This window comes from Harpegnathos saltator, unplaced genomic scaffold (genome assembly GCF_003227715.2).
Source record: "Harpegnathos saltator strain DR-91 unplaced genomic scaffold, Hsal_v8.6 scaffold612, whole genome shotgun sequence".
Classification (NCBI taxonomy): domain Eukaryota; kingdom Metazoa; phylum Arthropoda; class Insecta; order Hymenoptera; family Formicidae; genus Harpegnathos; species Harpegnathos saltator.
The window spans coordinates 561,236-577,612 of NW_020230441.1; the positions used below are offsets into that span (position 1 = coordinate 561,236).

The 16,377-nt window shown below is 52.9% G+C and overlaps 2 protein-coding genes across 3 annotated transcripts in view; both read left to right on the forward strand.

Annotated features, from left to right (window-relative positions):
• The first annotated feature begins 2,331 nt into the window (after window positions 1–2,331).
• LOC112589818 (uncharacterized) lies at window positions 2,332–10,755 on the forward strand. Its single transcript, XM_025304496.1, has 3 exons — window positions 2,332–2,352; window positions 5,946–6,268; window positions 10,404–10,755. Exons 1-3 carry the CDS (start codon window positions 2,332–2,334, stop codon window positions 10,615–10,617), a joined length of 558 nt encoding a protein of 185 aa, XP_025160281.1. The 3' UTR covers window positions 10,618–10,755.
• Window positions 10,756–10,790: 35 nt separating this feature from the next.
• Window positions 10,791–16,377, forward strand: part of kon (chondroitin sulfate proteoglycan 4-like protein) — a 40,619-nt gene continuing 35,032 nt past the window's right edge. For both annotated transcript variants that reach the window (XR_849766.3, XM_011141149.3), the window contains exon 1: window positions 10,791–11,192. Coding sequence is in view for 1 of the 2 variants with exons in the window: in XM_011141149.3 (XP_011139451.1) it covers window positions 11,093–11,192 (100 nt within the window). In the remaining variant the exon portion in view is untranslated. The remainder of the gene's footprint in view (window positions 11,193–16,377) is intronic.

A 16,377-nucleotide genomic window follows, 5' to 3' on the forward strand; every position in this document is an offset into this window, starting at 1 on the left:
AACGAAACGCACCACAAAGAACATACAATCGTCCGCTGGTCGCAGCGTAAAAGTGTGTTGTAGTCGTTTTCAGAAAATATTCCAATTCGTGCCTTCATTATACCCTTCGCGACATAAAGAGAGAAAGAGAAAGACAAGTGGGGAGAATGCCACATGCGTCTCCGAGAGTATCGACGTAACCGGTCGAGAAGAACGACAAACGTTACGCTCGTACATGGCGGCGCATCAATTCGCGGTCTGACTTGATCGCGAGCGCGCGCGCGCGTTGTTACGAGCCGATTTATGCGGCCGCGACGTATCCCCGGAGGCGAAGTGAATATTCGTCGAGGAAGGAAATATTGTCCGCGGATTCGATAGATTCAAGCCGGCGAAAGGCACTTTAAAGCACTTCAGCAGCGCCGAGAGTTAAGGATCGAGCCCGAGAGCGGCGGCTGGTAATTTTCCGACGTAACGAACGTATCCCCTCAGCATAACGTTTTATATCGCCGTGCTCATATCCCGCCAACGTTTCCCCGAGGTGAAGTAAATTTTGTACGAATCCTGGCAGAAGGCGGAGGAGGGCGGCGGCGCGGCGAGGTCGGGAGTAAGGGAAAGAGAGGACGAAGGGCGAAAGCTCTCTCTCTCTCTCTCTCTCTCTCTCTCTCTCTCTCTCTCTCTCTCTCTCTCTCGCCTTCGGCATGAAATCGCTGGAAGGACCGGCCGCTAAAACAGACCGTTACGTATCTCCGTGGAAGTGGCGCCTTTCCGTGAGATTCACTTTCCGTTTTCCCCGGGAGAACTCGGGTCTTATTAATTCTTGCATGGAATAGTCGATTAGTCGATGTGCAAGCGGCCCTGTGCGAGAATGAGAGCGAGGGCGAGAGAGCGCGGCTGTCGGCTATTCGCAAGAAATTGCACGGAAAATTGAGTCGTGCGGCGCGCGCGTGCACGGCCGCGCGAGGGCGCGCACGGCGAGAACGCCGCGAAAGTCGTATAAATAATTTTTATGTGACTTCGACTTTTCTCCTTCTCTTTCTTTCCGTTTCTCTTGCGCAATTCTGCTTCTACCGGTGTACCATTTTATCTCGCCCCGCTCGCCGGCAGTCCTTCGACATTTCCCCGAGGACATGTAAATTCGTATTCGTGTAAAAAGGAGACCGGGGTCACGTCGCGCCAATAACGCCGCACTGACGTTATAATTGGCGCGTACTTAGGACGAAATCGGGAATTCCGTACGACCGTCGCAGATGAGGGGGGCCGGGAGGGAGACAGGTGTGCGCCAGTTTATCGCAAGGCGACAGCCTCGCGGCTGTCCTGCGAGCCGGTGAATCTGAGCGGCAAAGACGAGATCGCGCGCCGTTTCCTCGTAATTTCCCCGGCATATACATTCTTTTCGCGGACACATCGCGTTACTTCGCTCTGGTTATGTTTCTGCAACATTTCCCCGGGGCGGAGTAAATTTGAGACGAAGAAGAAGAGAAAGAAAATATTGTTCGCACTCCGTCGGCGAGGCAGCGAAGTAGTTTCGGACGCTCGCAAAAGGTTCACAAAATCATCCCACATACCTACGACGGGGGTCACCGCGGGCCGCCCGCTTTAAAACCCATGTCGTGTAATTCCGATGGAAACGCGCAAATTAACGCTAATGCTCTATTATTATCGCGTAAATTTACTCCCTCCAGTCCATCCCGCCCCGCCCCGGTCCCTTCCCGCCGAACGATGCAACGACGAATGATTAATTTCGCGCGCACGTCTCACAAATTTAACAAAGTCCCGCGACGAGTCGAAAACTGCCAAATATTTGCCGATAACTTTGTCCTGCGAGCGACATGCTAATCGCGCAGGCTGACAAATGCCGTCGGTGCGCTTAATGAGCGCCATTAATCTGCCGAAAAGCCTAGCGTTCCATTTGCGCGAATGCAACGCGTTGAGAGCAGCTGCTCGTGCAGCGGAAGAAGACGCAAAATTGGTTCCCTTTCCGCCCGACATATTTTGCGAGAGAGAGAGAGAGAGAGAGAGAGAGAGAGAGAGAGAGAGAGAGAGAGAGAGAGAGAGAGAGAGAGAAAGGGAAAGAGGGACGGAGAGAGATCTGCGAAGCAGAGGCTATCGGAGATCGAGCCGGCCGCGCGAGAAGCGCATTTGTATTCGCGCATTCGCCGATGGCGAATCTAAATTTCTAATCGCTTCGCCGCCGCCGCCATCGTCGCCGCTGCCGCCGCCTCCATCGCCGCCAAGCTGGCGGGGTAGCACGCGGGCGCTACTAATACGGCCGTTTCAGTCCGCGGAAGGTCCGCTACAAACAATTTGCCTGAAATTGCCGTACGTGCGCGATAACCGCTCGGGAGAGCGGAAATGGCCCTCTCGGGAATGCGGGTAAGCGTCATCTTCTTCCCGGCTCACGTCTTGTAAAAATTCGCGGCGTCGCTCGGCGCGAGCACGGGCGCGAGCACGGGCGCGCGCTCCGGGAAAACTATGCAGGCGGCCGATGAAGCGTGCTCCCGGCGTGCTCACTCTCGAGATCCTTAAATTGCCATTACGCTGGCGAAACGCTCGAGGGACCGTGCGTCGCTTGACTTTGGCAAATTTTGCGACTAAACTTTATCGTAGGTAAAAACACGAAGGAAGGGCGCGCTTGCTTGCTTGCTTGCTTGCTCGCCCGCTCGCTCTCGTGCAAAAACCCGCGCGCGCGGCTGTTAAACTGCAAATGTACCAGACTTCATTAAACTTATCACGATCATAACTGAAGACAGCGGGCGAAACGTCGCTATCCTGAGCGCCGGCGGGTGCATTAATAAGAGCCGCTAATAGAGACAACCGTGCTTAACTAACAATTTGCAAAACGGCTCTCGCCAGAGCCGTTATGTTTCGAGGGAAACTTCAAACGCGTAACATGCAACGGCAACAAGCTCCAAGTCCCTTGTATGTACAGGAATACTCTGCAGGCGCGCGCGCGCGCGCGCAGTTTCGGCAAATTCGAACTGCTCCCCTTCGCAATTCCGTCAACTGTACGGCCGGATGGGGCATGGATGCCGTGCAACGCGTACTATTGTATTTTTAAGTTGCCCTTACTCGGGAGCCTTTAAACACCGATACTTTGCGCCGCTTTATACCTCGGCATTCGTAGCCGTTTTTCATGCGGAAGAAGATCGGGAGAAGAGCGGAAGCAACTTTTAACAAGTGCATCCGTCTCCGTCCGCGCTTTTCTTCGGCGTCCCGGCAGGTGGATTCGCATTTCGAGCGTCGTAGCAGCTCCGAACGTAAATATGCAATCACTCCCAGAGACTCGCGCAAATAAGAGGAGCCGTGATTTGATCGCGTCGTCGGAACAAGCTACGGCTAACGATAATCGAAAACAACGTCCGAGCAAATGATTTACGCGGCCCTCTCGCGATTCAACGCCGCGGAAGACAATGCGGATCTAACGAGCGATCGAGCGAGCGAATAAACTCCGTCAGCCTCGCGCGAGAGATAAACTGGTAACATTATCTTTATCGCGCGCGACGCGCGGAGCCTTCTCTCCGCTCGCACGCCGCAACCCCCTGGTCGCCTTCGATTCGTACAGCCGTCCGATAACCGCTCGATAATGGCAAGGGTTGCGTTTTATTCAGCGTCGTCGTGTTTATCCTTCGCCGGATTCAATAATTAATAAGCCGCGCGAAAAGATAACGGTAGCGCGTCTGCAGGTCCGAGCGCGGCTCGGCTGTGCAGTTATTATTACCCCCTCCCTCTTCCCTTCTGGAACAAACAACACAAACCGGTTGCCTACGCGAAATGCAGAAGGACTAATTATATCCGCCGCTGTTATATTCGAAGGCACGTGGCTGCGTGCGTGTGCGTGGCGCGAGTGATATTTACGAATAAATATTCCACGGCGCAGGCCGAAGCCCCGATATACCGGCGACGCGTTCGTGCGACTTCGATTTCGTTAACACGTCGAGCGTAAAACGTGCGTCCGTCCGGTCGGTGTGTGATTTCGTAGGGAAGAAACGAGACGAAAGCGCCACGTTTCCGTCCGAACACTCGCGAGTACTTTCGCACGCGCCAGACGTCGCGCCGCGCACTTTGTCGCGTGCACGCATCGGAGCCGGCCGAATATGTCGCCGCGTCGTGCGTGCGAAGGGAGATGCCGAAAGTGAACACGCGTACGCATACGTTGTACAATTTGTCCCGCGGCCGTTGCTATCCCGTTAAACAAGCCAGTTAAACAAGCACGCCAGTTGCGTACACAAAGCACGCGTATAATTAATTAGATCCGTGTAATTATATTCGCGACAAATTAACATTTTCGCCGTCGCACGACGCTACGGCAAAGGCTGATCGTCGGCTGTGTGAGTGAAGCCGTGATATTTATATCCGGGATGTACCGTTTTTTTATTTTTTCATCCCTTGTCGTTTCGGCATGTGGACGCAAAGACGCGCACACGCGCAACCGTGCGACCGCACGCACATACACGCTTCTTCGCGCGGCTCTGTCTGAAGAATTTTAATTTCATCGCGCTGTTGTGTATCAGTGGAAGATTGTCGATGCGGTGAAATGGATAATATTTTACTAAATTTATGTTAGCGACACAATTTCTTGATTAAACGTGCAATTTACCAGACGAGTACAACTTGACATATTTCTGATTAAAGAGAACTCTTAGCGGCAGATCTGCCCCGTTTTCGCTTTGCTCTGGTGCGATTTTTGTCAGATAAACTAGCGCGTTCGTCTCGGCACGATTCCGCGAGAAAATATTATCTATATTCAATCAAATAAATCAAAGCTCTCTCTCTCTCTCTCTCTCTCTCTCTCTCTCTCTTCCTGACTTTAAACATTTAATAGCGTATAATCAGCGCTATACGTTCCAAAACATGCCAATTCAGTTCTGCATAAAAAATCGGGGTTTATCGGGGTTTATCGTATTAATTTCCTGGTCGGGGGAGGGGGGGAGGGCGGGAACGCTGAGGAATACAAGCTTTGTTATTTCGCGACCAAAGAGCCCTGTCGCTCGCGACAAAACGCCTAATTAATTGCGACGGGCGGGGGTGAGTGCGCCGCATCGCTGTGACGCTCTCGCGTTTAAGCGGCCCGTATCACCCACCATTAATATTTATAACGGCCTTATCATCAAACTTCATCATCGCTCGCCCATCGAGCAGAGCTAAATGCGTCGCCGTAGCAAAGAGAAATCCTAAAACAGCATTTCTGTCCGCCCCGTAGTTCGCGTCGCCGCCACCACTGGCCGGCAGGCAGGCAAGCAAGCAGGCAGACAGGCCAGGGGTGCAGGAACGAGCGGGGTCGACCCTGCGCGCAGCCTCCCCAGTCCACCCCGAAGATTCAGTCGTCGTGCGGCAGAGGAGGACCGAGGAGCGCCCGGTCGAAGCGCCGAGGTCCTCTCTCCACTCTCTTCGTCTCCCATCTCCGCACGCATACCTCTTTTTATCTACCTCTCGTTCTCTCCTGCCCTCTCTCTCTCTCTCTCTCTCTCTTTCTCTCTTGCTCTGTGTCTCTCTTTTTGTCACGATCGAGCTGAAAACGACCGATTCCCTCCCTCGCTCTGTGCTCACCCCCTCCATCCCTCCCTCTCTCTCTCTTTCTCTCTCTCTCTCTCTTCCTCTCATCTATCTGTGTCTGTCTATCTATCTTTCTCTCTCCGCACGCCGCAGCCGCGAGTGAAAACGAGCCGGGGCAGCGCCGCGCCGACCTTCACCATTTTGGTACACGCAGCACGCGACACGCACGGCCGTAAAGCCACACACGTCCTCCACGCCACGCCGATCCTCGAGCCTCGTGAAGGAAACGTGAGAGGAACTGGCCGGATTTTATCGGAATGCGCGCGGGGCGGCCGGTCCACTGCGTGGATTTCGTGACGAAACGACGTAGACGCCGGTCTGGGGGTTGCTAGCCTCCCTCAACTCCGCCTCTCGTTCCCGTCGCTCTATTCGCGTCTCGCTCGCGCACTCTGCGCTCTCACCACCACGAGCAGCAAAGGGTGGGTGGCGGTGATACGCCGGTGGCAGTGGCGGCAGTAGTGTGCGGGTACTTGTACCGGTGGGTACTCTTTAATGTGGTGGTGGTTGTTGGTGTCAGTGGTGCTGCCGGCGGCGGTGGTGGTGCTGGTGGTGGTGGTGGTGGTGGTGGTGCTGGTGATGGTGATGGTGGTAGTGGTGGTTTAAATTTCAGCCGCGTGCACGGGTTCACCTACGTGAGCCATTACACGGGTCCTCGGCTTTCTCGCCGACGAGCGAGGCTGTACGAGCGGTCACGGTCCACGGACGCAAATTCTGCCCACCTTCGTCGCACATTCGCGTACACCTTTTCCCCATTACATACAGCTCTCTCGTATACACTGCTTCTTCGTGCGTGTGCGCGCGTGTACGTGTGAGCCTCGTCCGAAATCTGCGTGCGTTCGATCCCTACCTGCCGGCGACGGTATCGGCTGACCGTCCGCGGTGTGTACGTGTACGCTCGTGTGGTGTATGTGTGTATGTGTGCGCGCGCGCGCGCGGTGTGCGTGTGCGTGTGTGTGTGTGTGTGTGTGGGTGTATGCGCGTGCTTTGCCGAGAGGATGCACAACGTATCACTGCGCTGTTCGCGTCGTCTTGTTGTACCGATTATCGAGATAAAGTAGCAGCCAGGGAGACGCGATAGGCAACATTGGCCGTCTCGTGGCACTCGCAGCTACGGAACGCGTCGCGGAAAAAACACGTCGCGCGGATACGATGGAAATTGCGACACCCGACGTCGTCCCCGGTGATCGTAGACGGTGGGGCAATCTAGATCCGCGCCGGCGGATGGATAATAGGAGACGCGCGCTGCTGTGTCGGTGATAATTAAAAATGTTCGGGAAATGCTTCGCGCTGCGAATTTCGGCGAGACGGCGCGCGTCCCCGTGCGGCCTTCAGCCGAGCGCTCGCAGCCGCTTTCAGCAGCTTAGAGAGGACGTTCTTTCTCTCAAGCCGGCTTTCCGCACGTTTCGATTGGCCAGCGATACTGATCGCACGCGATCAGTGGCCGAGATTCACGTCGCGTCCGAGCCGCGTCCGCCGTAACTACGCGAGATTACGCATCAGCCGCCGATTCGCTGATCCTATTACCGGTTGTAATAGGGCTTACGGAGCTTGTAGCGCGCATCCTCGTGTCTTTAATCGCAGCACCTGTTATCGGCCCCGATAATCTCGCATCCTTTTCGCGGTCGAATTTCTCTCCCTCTCTCTCTCTCTCTCTCTCTCTCTTTTCTCCGTTACATCTCCCTTTCCGCGCGTAGGTGCTCACATTCCGAATTTCTTTCGAGAGACTCCGCGTGTGCGAACGCGGCCATGTGTGCGCAGAATTAATTGCCACATATGTGGCCCGAAAGCGCGTTAAATACTTGTGCATGTACATGTGCGCATCACACGATCGTATGTATATGTGTGTATACGTGCGTGTGTGTGTGTGTGTGTGTGTGTGTGTGTGTGTGTGTGTGTGTGTGTGTGTGTGTGTGTGTGTGTGTGTGTGTGTGTGTATGTGTGGCATGCGCACGCGCGCACTCGCGTGTTGTATACTCGTGGACGTGTGTCTATGTGTTTCTATCGGGCGAGAGTATCGTATCACTGCGACGATCCCTCGGCCAGTCGCGACCCTCTTCAACGCCGCGTAAAAACAGGAAGTATGGTAAAAACATCAGCCGTTCCGCCGTGATACGCCGAAGCCCGTTTAATCGGCCGCCCAGCCGAAGCGGGAGCACTGGAAATTACCGAGATGTATCTCTCCGACCCGATTATTTCACGTGAATCCGCCGCGAGATTAAACGGCTTTCTACGAGGCTCCCGATATATGTCCGCGCACATGACATCCCATTTACACACAGTTACATATATATAATACACACGCGCGCGCGCACGCACGCCGTGTCGAGCGCAGGCATCATTTCCGTAAATTTCGTCCAAACGCCGCGCCGCCTTCTTCGTCGGCCAACAATTAGATGCGATAAAATCGTTAACGATCCCCTACGCGCGCGCGACCGAGCGTGGAAACGAGGGGTTAGGGAGGGAGGCGAAGGGGGAGGCACGATATATCGCGAGATATGGAAAATCCGATTTGACGAAGCAACGGGAACAACGGAACTACAGATCGTATAGATGCAGCGTGTACCTTTCGAATAAAGCGCGCAGTTTGCCACCCCGGCACGTTTCGCAAGAGCGAGTTGCACGGGGTTGCCTTATGGATGAGCGTTCGAGGTCTCGTTCGGCGTGACGGCTGGAAAATGTGTGGATGCAGTCCGGGGGGGTGGTTTGTTTTGCGCCCGACTCATTCGCTGAATAGGAATACCGGCGCTCGCGCGCCGGTGCGCGCTTTTTTCCGCGCTAGAGCGTTGCGTCCAGACGATCGACTGTGTGGAGGACGAGTGTGCACAAGGAGGAGAAAGAGGAGGAGGGGGAGGAGAAGCGGGATGAGAGGGAGGAGGCAGCGAGAGAACGAAAAATATGGCCCGTGTGCATGTCGAGCGTGTCGGCTTGCCTTTTTGCTTGCCTTATGCTTCTGTGTCTCTTCTACTTCTTCCTCTTCTTCTTCTTCTCCTTCTTCTCTTCGCTTTGTATATTTCGTTGCCGCCCGCCGCCAGCCTCGAGGATCGTTGACCGTGTCGAATATCGGTCACTGCAAATGAGATTCCCAGCGGCCGTGACGTGAGAAGTCCGCGACGGGACTTTCCGTCTCTCTGCCTACTCTATTTCTCGCGAGAAATTCCCGAAGTAAACCAACGGTAGAGCGTTGAGAGAGAGAGAGAGAGAGAGAGAGAGAGAGAGAGAGAGAGAGAGAAAGGAGAGAACCCTGTTAAGTTGCGGATTGGCAGGGTCATTTAAATGTTTAGATTCGCGGTGTGAAAGTTCGTTTTTCCTTATCTAGGCGAAAAACTTGTTATCACGCGAGTGCAGGTTATTTACAGTATTCGAAGGCGCGAGAGGCGTCTTTCTGGCGTCGCGAAAAAATACCGTTTTCCGTTGTCGTTGCGAGAGATGCGAGACGGAGATTCTCAAGTGGCTTTAATTTCGACCACGGTAATTTTCGTGGTTGCGGGAACGACCGGCGCGGCGTCTCTTCGCCTCCGACGAGAATAATTATTTTAGGCGACGACCGACGCGACGAACGCGAAACTCGTTCCTGTGCACGATTCGCGAAAAGAGGCAGAGAGAGAAAGAGACAGAGAGAGAAAAAGAGAGAGAGAGAGAGAGAGAGAGAGAGAGAGAGAGAGAGAGAGAGAGAGAGAGAGTACGTCAATTTGGCCGAAATCGAGCTTTCTCGCTACGATTATATCGACCGAATTATCGAGAATACGTCGCTTCGGACTCTGAGAGCGAGATTATTCCGCGAAACAGCTGCCGCATCGCAAACACACACATATATATAGAGAAAAAGAGAGAGAAAGAGAGAGAGAGAGAGAGAGAGAAAGAGAGAGAGAGAGATTTGCACGCTCGTCGCACATCGCCAGAAATTAGTCTCATTAATCACTTAGGATGTTACATGTATTTTTAAGCAGCCATTAATTTTTCCGCGAATATGTATGTTTTTTTTTCAGTCGTTTCGCGAGTGTATTATTTCCGATGCCATAACTGTCACGCAAATACCTTCGTCGAAAAATATTAGCTTTGCGTTTATTGCTTTTTGTAACGGCCTCGCCGAGATTATGACGCTTTCGAACAATAGCGTCGCGCGGTACGTTGCTGCTTTTTCATTCTGAAAATAAACCTTGGCAAAAACTTCAGCGAGAGCTCTCGTACCGCCCACGCATTTACATCGCTAAAACACACCTAAAACGATGAAGTAATCGCCCGCTACCCGCGGCTTGGGGGAAAATTCCGAAGAATGCTTTTCGCCCAATTATGATCATGCGAGATTCTACGCCGCGGGCAATTTCCGAGCGATTAGCATAGAACGAATTTTTCGGCAATTTCTCCGCGAGCTCGCCCACGTCGATAAGCATCGACAAGACGCCTGGAAGTCTCATTAAATTTCCTTTTTCTCTCTCGGACATTTTCCCAGAATTTTTCAATCCACAAATTTTCTCGTTTATTTATATGGGAATGTGCCGCGCGCTTTGCACGAGCATAATGAAAATAATTAAATAATATTAATAATATTTGTCCGGAACAGCGCTTTGATCAAATGTATCGGTCGATTGTACCGCGAAATTGTTGCTGCGCAACGCGATGACAATTTTGAACGAAATCTCTCTGTTGCCGCTCGAAAAAGCCCGATGGAAATATATGCGCGACGTCTCGCACCTGCCCACACACAGTTCGAGTGAGCGCTCGAGCGAGGTTTCCGCAACGTAGCGCGTACGTGCTGAAAGCTCGAAGCACGGCGGCGGCGGCGGCGGCGGCGGCGGTCGCCGACGAGCGGAGCCGTTTAACGAAAAGTCCGCTGCGCGTTGTTCTGCACCTGTGCACCGCTGTTCTTTCAGAATCGACCGAATCGGTGGGCGCGACACGAGAGCCGAGGGGAATACGCGCAACGAGATGCCAGCTTTCGCACCGTTCGCGCCGCAACCTGGGAGATACGTCAGCCTGCCGCGCGGAGGACGTTCGTGGAAGCGCTCGACGGTTTCGCACTTTCCTACTAAATCAGCCGTTAACGTCCCTACGGATGCGAGAGGCGCAACGATCTACGATCGATAAGCGTCCGCGGAGCAGCGACTCAATTCGACCGTCGTCGTTGTCGTCGTCGATTCGTTCGTCGACGTCAACCGACGGTGGAACAGGACCGAGAAAGAGAGACAGAGACAGACAGAGAGAGAAAGAGAGAGAGAGAGAGAGAGAGGGCAGAGAGAGGGAGGGAGGGAGGGGGAGAGAGAGAGAGAGAGAGAGGAGGGCAAGATTCCGCGATGTGCGTGACGGGGAAGACGTACGAGCAAGAAATGGATGGGAAAAGTACGTTCGAATCTCAGCCCGCTCTGCCCCGTAAATAGCGTTTTGTACCCCCGTCACGTGAAATCGATATCCCTTAAGAGCCGGTCCGTGAGGTCGTTCGTCAGAACGGTGCACCCTGTTTCACCCGCGCTCCCGGAAGAGGAGGGGAACGCGCGCCGGTCCGCGGGGAGGCTCTGCTGCGGGTGGTGGACAAAACGCGGACGGGGTGGCTGAATAAAAGAAGATGCACAGGAAGGGGCTAACGTTTCTCACCGACATGGGACTGCTAATGTTCTTAGCAGTAACAGCCTCTCTGCTGGGTTACTGCCAAACGGACGAAAAAGGTAAGACGCAGCGTCGCGACTCCGACCTTTCTCTCTTTCTCTCTCTCTCTCTCTCTCTCCCCCTCCCCTATCTCCTTCTCCCCCTCTCTTTCTTCTCCTGCTTACCATTCCTTTCCGCCCTTTCGTCCCTACCTCTCACGATCCTTTCTATCGTACCTCGGATCCATCCTCGGTACCATTCTCCGCCGGCAGCGGGGGTGGCGGGAGGGAGCGCGCGTCGAAAGAAATACGGATTTTGCTTTCCGCATCGCCATTCGGACGGACGAAGGGACGGAGGCGAGATAGCGGCGGGGCGCGAGAAGGAGAACGGCGAAGATTAACTTTTATGGCCGCCGGCATGAGTAGTTCCCGCGAATTTACTTATAGCGAGAGCGGTTTAATGGTCGCCACACCGCCGCCACCGCCGCCGCCTTTGCTTCCCCTGCCTCCCCCCCCTCCACCCCCGCCGCGCGCACAACACATCGCCACACGGCGCTTTTAATAGTATACGCGGGACCACTGCACCCGGCGGCGTCTCTTCGTAAACACCCCCGCATACGAACGATTATATCGGGAGCGCGCGCGCGCAAGTGCGAGCACACCTCGGTCTTTAACTCTTAATCTGCGAATAGTCGGCGCATCAGCAGGATAAACGTCTTTACGTGCCGCCGTCGATGGTTCCTCGCCGGTCGGCGCGAGCAGCGAGATATTCTCCGGCGCTCTGAAATAACGTATTCCGACAGTCGCCCGGACGGAGCTCCTCTGATATTTTACAGTTATTCCACGGGTAATTCGAATACGCCGTTTCCGTGTCTTATCACGCGGAAGTTCCGCGAACGCGCATCATGAAACATTCACGTTACATCTTCCGTTACACGAGCGCGAGCCATTTCTCCGCCTGTGAACGTGTGCGCGCGCGTGTAGGACGAGCGAAAAATTGTTCCGTAATATCGCGAAATAAGTCATTTAAATTCCTCCGACGTCGTCATACGCGCGTCGCCTGCTCTACCGTCTGCCGTCGATAAATGCGAAAGGACTGTATTTTTTCACGACGTCAGCTCGACGCTAAGCAGAACGCGACGAGATACATCAGAGAGAGAGAGAGAGAGAGAGAGAGAGAGAGAGAGAGAGAGAGAGAGTGCGTTCGATCGAACGGTGAAATAGTCGGAATATGATTGCAAAGTTGCTCGGAGAGAATCGATTTTGCTCTCTTCCTTTTGTCGTTGTTAACAGTCCCCGTGCGCGAGCGAGAGAGAGAAACGGTCGCGAGTGTTTTCAAAGTCGCTAATTAAATTTGCCCAATTCGCAATAATCGAACGCGGAAATCACGTTGAAGTAATAACTCGCAGCTACATCGTGTGCACCGTTACAATATATACCAGAGTGCACTCGCGTACGAATTATCGGCATGTCCGTTATCATTGCGCGATACATGATATACGGCTGCCCTTCCCCTCCCTCGTCCTCCCCAGCCTCGCTTCGCTGTTTCATCCAGAATAAACCGGATGATCCGCGCGCCGTTAGAGTTTTCACGGAACCATCTTTCCCCGAGCCTTGCTATCTCACTCGGTCGATCTGAATTTAACGAGCGGTCGGATCGCGATACAAGTTCAAACAGAGGAAATTTATAACGTGTTCTCAAACCCTGTTGCAAAAGAGAGAGAGAGAGAAACAGAGGGGGAAGAGCAGAAGGAAGACAGAAAAAGTGAGAGAGAGAGAGAGAGAGAGAGAGAGAGAGCTCTTCCGTTGTCACATTCGTAACAATCAATAATGGCACGTCGCGTATTCTCGCACTGATAAAATTCAAACTCACGTCGTGCGTGTGCGCGTATCAGACGCGAAAATTAACTCTTCCCGCTTATTACGCCGTTTGGCTGATGAAGGCTGACGGAGGTTTCGCTTCGATGAAATTCGACTTGCTTAGCGCGCCATCCTCGCGACGAACTCAACGCAAAGCTGCGACAGCCGAGAAACGCGCGATGGGCGGCATCCGTGGCGCTCGCGTTTGATCGCGGGCCTTTACACATGTTTCCCGCGGCACACACGCGTCCTGGCGAAACAAGTTCGCGATATATAGCCGCTTTAATTAGTTTTCCATTTGTCGAGTTAATCTGCGTGGTGCGTGCGACGAGGCTTTCGCGGCGCGGTACGGCGCGCAACGACGCATCGCGCGTTTGTTTTTACACGTCCCGGCGCTTCCCGACTAGATACATATTTTCGCGAAAAACATGCGCGTCGAGGGAGAGAAATTCGCTGCTGTTACGCGGTCGCGCATCGACCGCGTATTTTTTGCGCGTCCGTCATGCGGTTTGCATCATACGAAGGTGGAGTAGTCGCGCGGAGCGTACACATTGCAAACGCGACAAAACGTTTTGATCAGACTCAGGATCGGTGGCATCCTCGCCTCGTGCGGCGGACGTGAGTTTGTCTTGGTTAAGTAAATTTATCCTTCTTTTTTTCTTTTGTTCTAAACAATCGGACAGTACATGTAAAACGACCGACTCATCTAACAGCGCGCGCTTTGTTTGTAGGTTTTGTGAGTGCGCGATATCACGGTAGGTTTTCCGACGACGTTACGATGACGTGCGAACATGTGTGCGTGTATACGTGTGAGAAAGAGAGATCAGAAAGAGAGCGTCGACCTCGCGGCGCATCGCGCTGAATATGATCGGGATGACCGCGTTCCGCGTGAATTGTTAATTCTTATTTTTCACATACGGCTCCGATATCCATCGGGCGGAATCATCGTCAGGAAACGGGATACCCGATGGTTTCTCGTGAAACCTTACTGGGTCGTTTCCATTTGCCGAGTCGCGCATCGCGCATCATCACACGTTAATGCACTATACACTTTTTCTCGAACGCCGCTGGCCAATTACGCTTACGGACGTAACCGCGGCGGAATCCTCCCCGTGGCCTCCCCGTAGCAAAGAAAAATGGAATTACAGGAGTCGCGGGGAAACGCGTCGGGGAAACGCCCGGTGTGCGGGCCGCGCGCGGCGCGTTTGCTCCGCTTCATACCGGATGCAGGTCAGTCGGTGTGTTTAGCGAAATTCGATGCAACCCGTGTACACGATCAACGGGAAAACGCAGAAAATTCGATCTGAAATATAGCCGTGGAATTACGGCGAGACCGTTGCGTCGGTCTAGCTTGTAATTAACGACAGGTGCGCCTGCGGACGTATTAGCCTGCTGCTTGTTACGGATCGGCTATCGGTCGCGACCTTTGTATCACGCGACTCGGAAAACATCCGTTTCAACAAAGGCGCGATAAGGACAACGGCGACTTGTCCGCGTGTTTGTTCTCTTCTTTTTGCGAAAAAAAGCGATGAGCAATTTTTCGTTGCGACTAATCTGTCATCTACGTGAACGTACAAAGTGAGATTTCGACGCCGCGCGCGCCGGGGGCTATTTGCGAAACAACTCCGCGGCATGGCCCGCGCATGTCCGCGAAAAAAGAATGAGGAGGGAAGGACGCGCCAGCGCGTTTCAATTTATTACTTAATTTCACGACGCAAAATGCATTTCTCCTTGCGACGCTAGAAGCGTTATCGAAAGCCGCCGCTCGCGAATGTATTCGCGTGATCAATTTGATCTCTTTTCGCGTAACGCATTATTTCGTACAAGAGCGCGTCTCGATGTTTAGCGATTCTAGAGGACAAATAGCCCATTGGGAAACAATGAAATTCGCAGTTTTGTTATACATCTGTACACGCATGCATGCACACATCCGTCCGAAGCCGTAATTACCGTAGCGAATGTGTTGGCCACTACTGAGCATCGGGCGGGTACAATTGGAATAACAATCTACACATAAGCAGAAATTAATCTAAATATCTCAAGTGCGTACCATCTGTTTGCGGGTGAAACGATAATACGGAGGGAGGGAGTTGACGATCTAAAAAATCACAATATGAATCGCCAAATAACGTAGTTTACATATTTATCGTTTTTATTACCCACATCCATGTATATATTCAGATTCGTTTATATTTTTCTCTCTCTCTCTCTCTCTTCCCCGCCGCTGTGCGACGCTCCAGTAACGTTTGCTCGTCTGACATTATGCGCAAAGTTTAATTTAAAACTCTAGAAATTAACGAAGCTTTGTGTCCACATAGTGTGAAGAGAAAATCACATATTGTTCAACGGTATCTCGCGCGGCACGGCGTTTCTTTAATTATGATATTAATGCTCTTGATGGAGAAATTAAAATTTGGCGGAATATCGCGCGCATCGTGCTTCGTTTTCAAGCTAACTGTTTCATTCAAATTAGCCCGTACGTTTAGTAATGAACTAAAGAAGGAAAGAGAGAGAGAGAGAGAGAGAGAGAGAGAGAGAGAGAGAGAGAGAGAGAGAGAGAGAGAGAGAGAGAGAAAGAGAAAGAGAGAGACATTATGGGAATTAAAATCCTCGCGCTTGACGCGAGGGGGTCGTCGGGCATGGACGCTTTTGCATCGAGCCGCGCCTTTGTGCGTACGCAAATATTGCGATTCTGGGCTAACTCGAATTGAGTAAGCCACGGTGCAATGAACTGCAAAACACCGAGGGCAATACCTACGATCGATTCGCGGTCGACGTTAATGTTTCTATGCACCGCTAGCTGGGAAGGATGCGGTCGGAAGGGAAAGAGCGAGAGAGAGAGAGAGAGAAAAAGAGAAGGTGGGGGAAATGGCGAGAAAGAGGCAGGAGGAGAGAGATAGAGAGAAAGGGAGATTCTTCGTACTTAATAGCCCGTGCAGTTATTCCACGTACTTGAACGCGTTCTTAGATCATTTGCGGGGGTGGGAAATAAACGCCGCGCGCAACTACGTTCATTCCTTTATACGTCTTTCGAGTCGACGTGCCGCGCGAGATACGGGATCTCTCCTCATTGCTCGTTTGAGACGGTTCAAGCCGGTCATTCATCGGCTCCGCCGCGATGTATCGACGTGCTTCTTTTACGCGCTCCCGATCGTTTCAAAGGAACGTACTGCCTCTAATCCAGAATATTTTACCGCCGTAATGGCTAAAGTGCTCTGGAACAGGTTTTGGAGCTTGGCGCGAGAAGTTGGCGGACTCGCGCGAGAGAACGTGGGATCTCACCGTTTCCCTATTTATCACTTTTTATCCATCCCGCGAAGGCGATATTTGTAGCGTTGTAAAGCGGCGTCTAAGTCCGCAAGAACGCACGAGAGACCCGGACAACTTTGACGATTCATTCATCAAG